Source organism: Macaca fascicularis, chromosome 16 (genome assembly GCF_037993035.2).
Source record: "Macaca fascicularis isolate 582-1 chromosome 16, T2T-MFA8v1.1".
In the NCBI taxonomy this organism is placed as follows: domain Eukaryota; kingdom Metazoa; phylum Chordata; class Mammalia; order Primates; family Cercopithecidae; genus Macaca; species Macaca fascicularis.
In genome coordinates this window covers 16,713,413-16,723,026 of record NC_088390.1, presented here as the reverse complement: position 1 = coordinate 16,723,026, position 9,614 = coordinate 16,713,413, and the positions used below count along the sequence as shown (strand labels likewise).

At 56.8% G+C, this 9,614-nt stretch overlaps 1 protein-coding gene across 4 annotated transcripts in view; it reads left to right on the top strand.

Annotated features, from left to right (window-relative positions):
• The first annotated feature begins 1,639 nt into the window (after window positions 1–1,639).
• ADORA2B (adenosine A2b receptor) overlaps window positions 1,640–9,614 on the top strand; it is a 30,564-nt gene continuing 22,589 nt past the window's right edge. For 2 of the 4 annotated variants that reach the window (XR_012425309.1, XM_005582994.4), the window contains exon 1: window positions 1,640–2,093. Coding sequence is in view for 3 of the 4 variants with exons in the window: in XM_005582994.4 (XP_005583051.2) it covers window positions 1,759–2,093 (335 nt within the window). In the remaining variant the exon portion in view is untranslated. Of the gene's footprint in view, window positions 2,094–2,458; window positions 3,946–9,614 lie in introns of those variants that run through there. The other 2 variants (XM_074018676.1, XM_065532282.1) reach the window with 2 other exon arrangements.

Genomic DNA, 9,614 nt, shown 5'->3' with positions numbered 1-9,614 from the left:
CCTCCCAAAGTTTTATAGGCATGAGCCATGTTGTTGTTGTTACAGCTACCTTGAGATACAATTTACGTGCCACACAATGCAGCCCTTTCAAGTGTACAGTTCAGTGGCTTTGGGTATATCCACAGAACCGTACAACCGTCACCACATTGAGAAAATGTTTTATCACCCTAAAAAGTCCTGTACCCAGGCCGGGCGCGGTGGCTCAAGCCTGTAATCCCAGCACTTTGGGAGGCCGAGACGTGCGGATCACGAGGTCAGGAGATCGAGACCATCTTGGCTGACACGGTGAAACCCTGTCTCTACTAAAAAAAAAATACAAAAAACTAGCCGGGCGAGGTGGTGGGCGCCTGTAGTCCCAGCTACTCGGGAGGCTGAGGCAGGAGAATGGCGTGAACCCGGGAGGTGGAGCTTGCAGTGAGCTGAGATCCGGCCACTGCACTCCAGCCTGGGTGGCAGAGCGAGACTCCGTCTCAAAAAAAAAAAAAAAAAAGTCCTGTACCCTTTAGCAGTCACCCCATGTTTTGCTTTTTGTTTAACATGATTTTACAAGCACCTTTTCCTGTTTCTGGAAAATCTCCTTACCCATCCTCTTTGGTGACTGTCAGCAAAGGCTTTCATGTGGTGAAATAGCGTGGCCAGGCGTGCTCTAGAACAATGGTGGTGGTGAGGGCTGCAGAAGCTGAGGACCCACAGGCAGAGAGGGAGCGATGGCAGAAGCAGGTGGTGAGAAGGGACTGGGGCAGGACTTTGTGGGTAGAGGGAAGCAAGGCTCTGGAAGCAGAACCAGCAGCACTGCTGATCACTGGGACGCGGAGAAAGGCAGAGGCTCAGGGTGTCAGCAAAATTCCTAGGGTGGGTGAGGGTTGCGAGGTCAGTAACGAACAGGGTCCCAGGAAAAGGTGGCAGCACAGGTTTGGGGAGAATTAGAGATGAGCTTGGTTTTGGACTTGTTGGATTTGGGGCTGCCAGTCTCTCTCCGGGCGAGTCCCGCAGTCAGCAGTGGGATGTTAGGATCTGGTCCTCAGGAGGCTGTTAGGGGTGAAGCAGGAGATTTGGGAGTTAAGGGTGTGAGGGCTACGTGGGAGGCCTCGGGAGCCGGTGCCGATCCAGGGTGAGTGTGAAGGAAAGAAGAAAGAGGGCCCGGGGAACACTGGTATTTTCGGGCGGTGGACGAGGATGGGACGGACACGAGCCTGCCTTAAGGAAGAAGGCAGAGCGGGGCCGTAGGACAGTGGCGGGGGAGCGGGTGGAGGGGCGAGGGTGGAGAACAGCGCTGAGCAGCGGGGAGGCGGCCAGGGCTGCAGCCCCCAAGGGCTCCTTGCAGTCCGGCGCCGCGGCCAGAGCCCGGCCCCATCCCAGGAGCCGCCCGGACTGGAAGGCCGTGCGAGCGCTGGGACGCAGCCTCCCAGCTCGAGCGTGACGGGAAGTTGGGGCAATTTGTTAGTTATCCGCCGCCACCAAGACGCGGCGCTGCGCTTGGACCGTAGGGCCCCCGCGCGGGCGCGAACTTTGGGCTTGGGCGAGGGGGTGGTGCTCCGCCCAGCCCGAGACGGGCGGGCGCGCCGGCCAATGGGTGCCGCCTCTTGGCCGCGGCCCCGACCCCTGGGTCCCGGCCGGCAGCTCCCCAGCCCCGAGGCTCAGAAGCGGCCGGCGGAGGCGCGGTCCGGGCGCTACGGCCATGCCTGGCGGGGCTCACGCGGCTGCCCCGCACCCGGCGCGCCTCCGGTAGGGGACGCCCGGGGCCTGGCCGGCCCGGCCATGCTGCTGGAGACACAGGACGCGCTGTACGTGGCGCTGGAGCTGGTCATCGCCGCGCTGTCGGTGGCGGGCAACGTGCTGGTGTGCGCCGCGGTGGGCACGGCGAGCGCGCTGCAGACGCCCACCAACTACTTCCTGGTGTCCCTGGCGGCGGCGGACGTGGCCGTGGGGCTCTTTGCCATCCCCTTTGCCATCACCATCAGCCTGGGCTTCTGCACTGACTTCTACGGCTGCCTCTTCCTCGCCTGCTTCGTGCTGGTGCTCACGCAGAGCTCTATCTTCAGCCTTATGGCCGTGGCAGTCGACAGGTACCTGGCCGTTTGTGTCCCGCTCAGGTGAGGCGCTCGGCGTCCCCCGAACTCGGGGCCCCGTCGGAGCTCCCAAATGGGTCGTTCTCTTAGGGCCAGGGTTCCTCCCTCGGGTACCCGAGACGGGACAGGCTGGCGGCGCGCGGGGCCCTTGGAAGTCTGGTTTCCAGCCTGGCCACCCTGCCCCGCTAAACGAGTGCGCCCGGGCACCCAAGTCGTCTCGGATGCGTGTCCCTCTAAGGAGATCCGCGTAGGGACAGCTCTAGGGGATCCGGGGAGTGCGACGCCCGGGGAGGCGCCCTGGAAACCCAGGGGAAAGCGTCACCCTCGTGGGCGGGTGGAGCCCGGGGCGCGGGAGGTTTGGTGATCACATCTCCACCCCTGCCGCGAAGGTGGTTCCTAACACTCGCCCGCAGCGGCGGTGTCCACGAGAGCGGCCGCCCCAGAGCGGGGCCCCGGGTCCAGAGCGGCGGCCAGACGCAGTCCCGGGAGCTTCCCACCAAGGGCATGGCAACTTGGGACGCTGGGCATTCGCACCGTCAGGATGGACACGCATGAGCCAGCTTCAGAATGTGCCTGCTGCGGAGAGGCTGCCCGGCCCATCCCAGGGGAATGTGTCCGTTAACTTTGGGGAACGCTACGGACACTTGTTCCTGCGTGTTTAATGGTGACTCAGATTACCTCCATATACTTTTAAAAGGAGTTACAGTGCTTCCTGGTGTCTGGCAAACGGCCTTACAGCCTCCCTGCCCTTGTGTAACCGTTTATCTCCTGCTGCCCTGTCGGGGAGCAGGCTGAGAAGTGCGGAAAATGGTGGCGAATTTACCTGTCCACTCTTTCTCCCACGCTGAGAAAGTCTAGGATTCAGGGGATGGAGTCAGCCAGCGACCAGAGTGGATTCCCAGTTGGAGCTTTTGACTTCAACATTGAGAGTTTGTAGAAAGTATTTATTCTCTGTTTTTGGTGCCTGGGCCACTTTGGCATTTCTGAGGAGAGCTTGAGATCTCTGTAAATTTGGAGCTGAGACAGGGAAACTAAATCACAGACTAGGAAAGAAGGGAAGGAAGTCATTTATTGGGTGCCAACTCTGTGCAGACAGTTTATAACAAACATGTCCCCAGCAGTCCTTGCAGTAATACCAGAGGATAGGTGCTGTAACCTGCATCTCATAGAGGAGGGGTGGTGGCTCAGGGAGGCTGGAGTCTTGCCCAGGATGGTGTATCAGGGATGGGTGTCAGAGCCGGGGCTTGAACTCACAGCTGGCACCATGTCCCCACCCATGGCCACCTTGCAGGGCCATGTGTGGCACTGTGTTTGGGAGACAGGGAGAAAAGTGCTCTGCCGTTTCTGGAGGAGGAGCCTGCCTGCAGTAAATTGGTGGTTGTAGGAGAATGTGTTTGTGGGAATGGAGCGGGAGAATGCTCCCAGAGGCCATTTGAGTAGGCAGATGTGTTGGGCTTGGTTGCTGTGGGTTGTGTTGTGGATCCCAACAGGAACAGGAACCTCCTGCTTGGGAGGGCTGTGAGCCACATGTGGGTGTCTGGCCGCTCTACATGCTGCTGCCCATGCTGTTGGAACAGGAGGCCTCATGCCTCCCATCAGGTGTGACAGCCCAGGGATTTCCAAGGCTTAGGGAGGACAGCAGTCTCTCCTCTCTCTTCTGGGTCCCTTCCCCCTGCCTTTTGGTGTCATCGTTGCTACCTGATGGCCTCTTGGATGTTTTGCATCTAGCAAAGGAGTCACGAGCCCCAGCCTGAGTTGTCCATCTAATGGAAACCCCTTGGACTTGCTCTGGCAGAGACCAGAGACCCAGAGAGGAGTTACTGGAACAATCTCCCAGGCCACAGGGAGCAGGAAGTTCTATAAAAGTTTAAATCTGTTCCTTCTTGTCCTGGTTTGTGTTGGGTGGGGTCTTGAAAAAAAAAGGGTGTGGGCGTGTTAAGGGGAAAGTGCTGTGAATCACAGGCCCTGAACTTCTTTGCATTGCCAAGGGCAGGAGGGGAGATCACTGAGGCTCGCCCCATCCTGCCTTCCTGGCCCTTCCACAGAGCTTGGAGGTCTGGAAGAGGTGCACAGGCAGTCCCCAGCTCCCTGCCCCAGAGGTACTCATCTGACCTGGCCACAGCACCACCCCAACCCTGGTGGGTGGGAGAGGTGTACTGGGGCCCCCAGGGCTTCCCTCTGCGGGGGCTGGTGCCTGGGGCAGGCCTTCCCTCAACTGGCCTAGCAGTTCATGGCCCCTTGGGAGGAGGTTAAAATACAGATTACAGGGCCCCACCTGGTTGTACTGAATCAGAATCTCTGGAGTGGGATGTGGGGGGATTCCAGCAGTGGGATCTTTAACCAGGGACATCTGGTTCCACCTATCTGAGAACCCTCCTAGAGTTGGGGCCTGAAGCTCTCTTCACTTGACTGACACAGGCTGGGTGCAGGGCGCCCCAAACTCTGACTTGGCCCTGAGGCCCTCCTGGGGTCGTGGAAGTCCAGGTGAGAGTAAAGTCGGAAGTGCCCTGTTTGGGAGGAGGTGTCTCTCCTTTGAAGCCAAGCAATAAGGAGGGTGAGGTGCAGGGAGTGAGGGCTGAGGGCTTAGGCAAGGACAGTCCTGGGACCTACCCCCAATTCCTCCCGGTTCACGGGCTCCAAATGTGAGGCCTGCAGCCGCAGAGACCACAGCCCCCACCTGCCACCGCATTGCCAAGGTGTTTAGGTGTTTACTGATATGACAGATGACAGTGTAGAAGGGAGGGGAGCCCCGAGGGAATGCCGGGGACAAATATGACACCCTTGGCCTGGCTGGGAAAAGGAGTGTCTGCTCACACCAGGCACTGCCCTTTGCCTTCAGGACAGGGCTGGCCACAAACAGAAGTCCGTTGCCTCTGGTTCAAGTCCATAGACAGTTCCTGATGTTGGGGCCTGGCAGGGGGTCCCGTCCCAGTGGTGCGTGCAGCTCCTGGGCTGGGGCAGGTGGGCATTTACAAGCAGGAGGGTGTGGGCCCTGCCCAAAGCTGCTCCCAGCTCTCACTTCACCCTCAGGGAGAAGCACTTCCTCCTCCCTGCTTGAATCCTGTTCCTTTCATGCCACACCCACTGTGGGGGCCTTCCCTGCTGGTAGACTCAGTTTCCCTGGCCCTCTGGCACTGAGTCTCTGGTGGGGCTGAGGCCAGCTGTTTTCCTAGTGGAACTGAAAGAGGGTGGATCCGGGAGGGTTTAGTTGGTCGGATGGGTCCAGCACCATGTTTATCTGACCTATCCCTGGACCTTGCCTAGTCACCCTCCCTACTCTTGCCACATTGAGGCTTCTCTCTGCGCCTCATGTATCTGGTCTTCGAGGTAGGGATTAAAGACCTCTTAGCAAGACTTTGTGCCTTGAGTGAAAATGTGGCCTCCACTTAGGGTGGGAGTTGGCGGGGGGTTCTGAATGTTTTTCAAAACTTTAAAAAATTGAGCTATAGGTCGGGGCACGGTGGCTCACGCCTATAATCCCGGCACTTAGGAGGCTTAGGAGGGTGGATCACCTGAGGTCAGGAGCTCGAGACTAGCCTGGCCAACATGGCAAAACTCTGTCTCTACTAAAAACATAAAAATTAGCCGGGCGTGGTGGTGGGTGCCCATAATCCCAGCTACTCAAGAGGCTGAGGCAGGAGAATCGTTTGAACCCAGGAGGCAGAGGTTGTGGTGAGCCGAGATCATGCCATTTCACTCCAGCCTGGGTGACAAGAGTGAAACTCCTTGTCAAAAAAAAAAAAAAAAAAAAAAAAAAATGAGCTATAGTCTAGGCACAGTGGCTCACGTCTGTAATCCCAGTGTTTTGGGAGGCCAAGGCAAACAGATCAGTTGAAACTAGGAGTTCGAGAACAGCCTGGCTGACATGGCAAAATACCGTCTCTACTAAAAATACAAAAATTTGGCTGGGCGTTGTGGCACACGCCTGTAATCCCAGCTACTCGGGAGGCTGAGGCAGGAGAATTGCTTGAACCCAGGAGGCAGAGGTTGCCGTGAGCCAGGATTACACCACTGCACTCCAGCCTGGGCGACAGAGTGAGACTGTGTCTCACACACACAAAAATTGAGCTATAATTCCTGTCCCATAAAATTCACTGGTAATGTTAGAAATAAACCTTGTCAGGGGCTGGATACGGTGGCTCACGCCTGTAATCCCAGCACTTTGGGAGGCCGAGGCAGGTGGATCACCTGAGGTCAGAGTTTGAGACCAGCCTGGCCAACATGATGAAACACTGTCTCCACTAAAAATACAAACATTAGCAGGGCATGGTGGCGTACACCTGTAATCCCAGCTACTCGGGAGGCTGAGGAAGGAGAATTACTTGAACCTGGGAGGTGGAGGTTGCAGTGAGCCCCAGTCTGGGTGACAAGAGCAAAACTCTGTCTCAAAAAAATAAATAAATAAAAAAGCTCGGCAGGAAGATATCTGGCTCTAGGTCGTATCCTGCAGCTTTCCCAAGAGCTCCCTCCTTGGGTTCACCCTTTTTCTGCATCAGTGTTATCTTTCTCTTCCAGATCATTCCCATGGGAATGAGTTGGGTGATGGCCCCCTAAAAAACGTATGTCCATGTTTTAATTCCCAGAACCTCTGACTATGCGCTTATACAGCCAAAACAAAAAACAACTAACCAAAACCCCACAAATACTGCCTTCTGTGGATCTTGAGAGAAGGAGCTTATTTGGATTATCTGGGTGGCCCCTTCATGCGATCGCACTCAGCAGATAAATCTGCAGAGAAGGCCATGTGAAGGTGGAGGCCACAGCCAAGGAATGAAGGACGGCCACCAGAAGCTGGAAGAGGCAACAGATCCTCCCTTGGAACCTCTGGCAGGAGCGCAGCTCACACCTCGAAGTCAGCCTTCTGGCCCTGCTTGTTTTAAGCTGCTAGGTTTGTGGGGCTTTGTCAGAGCAGCACCAGGAAGCCACCCTCAGTACCCTAGGTCAACGCCCCTTCACTTCCTCATCTATTCCTTTGCCTCCCCTCCCCCGCAAACTCCTCCACTTGTCACCAGGATGCCACTGAATTCTCCTGTCAGGTCACCCATGCGCTGTCCCTCTTCTGGCAGAATCGAGCTGTCACTTCTCGGACCTCGTTGAACATGTTCTCTCTGCAGCTCCTGGTGGGCACTGTGGGCCCCTAGCTGGACTCCTGCTCCCCTGTAACCACTCCACACAGCAGCCAGATGGATGACTTCAAACCTAAGCCACATCATACTGTTCCCCTGCTTACCGCGCTGCCAAGGCACCGAGGGTGAAATCCCCATGCCCTACCATAGCCTGAGGCTGTGCATGGTTGGCCTTCACCCCCCAGTCTCACCACAGCCAAGTTCTTTTCTCACCCATGGTCTTTGCACCCCCATTCCTCACTTCACCCACCTGGAGAGACTTCTCAGCCACTGCATTGGTTTACCGCCATCTCTAGTTATCCCATTAAACCATGTCCTTACTTAGAGTCTCTCTGCACCCAGTGCGCTAGCTTTGTGGGCAGGGGCCTTGTCTTACACCCCAGGATGCAGCACGATGCTGGCACAGGCTAGGAAAGCACATTGTGGATGAATGCATGAGTGACTGGGTGAAAAGGGTACATGTCAGGCTACGTCATGCCCAGGGAACAGCTGGACATGTGGGAGGGGAGGGGAGGGTCCGAGACAGCAGATGTACAGTGAGGGCCGAAGGGCTCTGTGAACCGCCAGAAGACCTGCTCCCACAAGTTCCAATGAACAGAAGACAGGAAAACCGTCTTCTGAAAACATCTCTCATGGGCCTGAGGGACAAAAGGGTGGGGAGGAGTGCAGAGGTGTCCAGGGACTGCCAGGCAGCCAGCAAGGGCTGTGGGCCAGAGGCCCAGGCTGAGGCCAGGGGCTGCGGACGCGCAGGACGTGACCCGTGGACCCTGGCTCCTGGTCCCATGCACTGGCCTGCGTCAGGGTATCACCCAGGCCTGGGTGTTACTTTGCTGTGATTTATCCTCCATTGTTAGTACACAGTCCTCCCAACTCCACTTCCCAGGTAGCAACCTTAAAACCAGCAGGTGCTGTTTATAATCGTGCTGGGGCCTCCAACTGAGATAAGGGGCTGGTTCCTGGTGTGTTGTTCCAAGGGACACACACATGCCTAGGCAGGGGCCAAGGTCTAGTTTGGTCAGTGAGGCCTTCAAACGTGTCTTGGAACCAGGTCAGAACTGGGGTAATTCAATCCAGAGGGTACCTGAAGGCCCTGTCCCCTCGGAGAGGGTAGAGTCAGCCTGACCTGGCTGGATGGTCATCAGGAGCACATGGGAACTGCAAGGCAGGGGAGATGGAAGTGGACTTGGCGTGTGCTGGGGTACTGTGGACAGGTTCCCTCTGAAGGAGGCCGGGAAGGAGGGCCAACTCAAGCCACCTTGGGCCCTGCCCTGAGACCGGAGCCTGGAGCTGCTCCCAGAGGGCAGAGGCCTCCTCTCCAGACCAGGCACAGCCTGCAACAGCTCTGCATGCCTGGAGGTGACCAGGTGTCCTGGAGCAGCACAGCCAGGGAAACGGCGCATGAGATCACACCATGGGTGTACCCTGCAGGCACAGATATGGGGAAGTGTCCTCAGCCATTCTGGACATTGAGATTTTCAGTCTCATGAACGGCAGTCATTGTTCCCAAGCCGTTTCTGGGTGCCAGGCACCTTACATCCATAATCTCCTTTGATCTTTACAACCGCCCTATAGAAGCAGATACAGTTATTTTCACACCTCACAGATAAGGAGATGGAGGTGCAGAGAATTACGTTTAGCCCAGGGTCACACGGAAGCCAGGACTGAGTCAGCCTATCTTCCCAGGAGCCCTTAACCATCATGTGAGCAGCTAGCGGGAAGGACTGCACACCCCGAGGTCACCTCCAAACACCCCCTTGATGAGGGGTCCCTTCTAGTGGTGGATGAATAAGGACACTGGCAAATTGTGATTAGATCCCTTTAATTATTACCTGGACAAAGAAGACTCCAGCTAACCCATCAAAATGGACGAGTGAAGAAAGCTAAGCCCTGGCCAGTGTGAATGGAATTTCACAGCATTTGCCTGACAGCTGCGAGGCCCTGTGGATCTCCTGCCACCTGCTCCTTCCTCGGATTGGGGAACTGAGGCCCAGCCTTTCCTTTTGCCTCAGATTCATTACTGACTCCAGAATGAGGCTTTAACCATGATTATTCTTCCCTAAGGTATTAACTTGACAGGCTGTTGGACTCTGTGGCTCACCAGCCAGAGACAGCACCATGGGCAGTGGGAATTCAATGGCAAATGGCAAATGTATCTTCTTGGACAGAATTGAAGTGGAGAACAGCCTGTGCCAGGCACGGGCGGGCAGGCAGGCTTCCACTCAGTCTGGGCTGAGGGGCAGTGCTTCTTCTGTAGGGTGGAGGGTTGAGCGGTGTGGTAGGTGGGAGGAGAGCGCCTGCGGAGCTGGGAGTGCAGGGTACGCCGGAGCAGGGGGACTCCTGAGCTGGCCTGGCACCTTGGGTGCTTCGCACTTTGGGGATGTGAGTGGGCACGAGATTCAGGCTGTGGTGGGGGACGGGC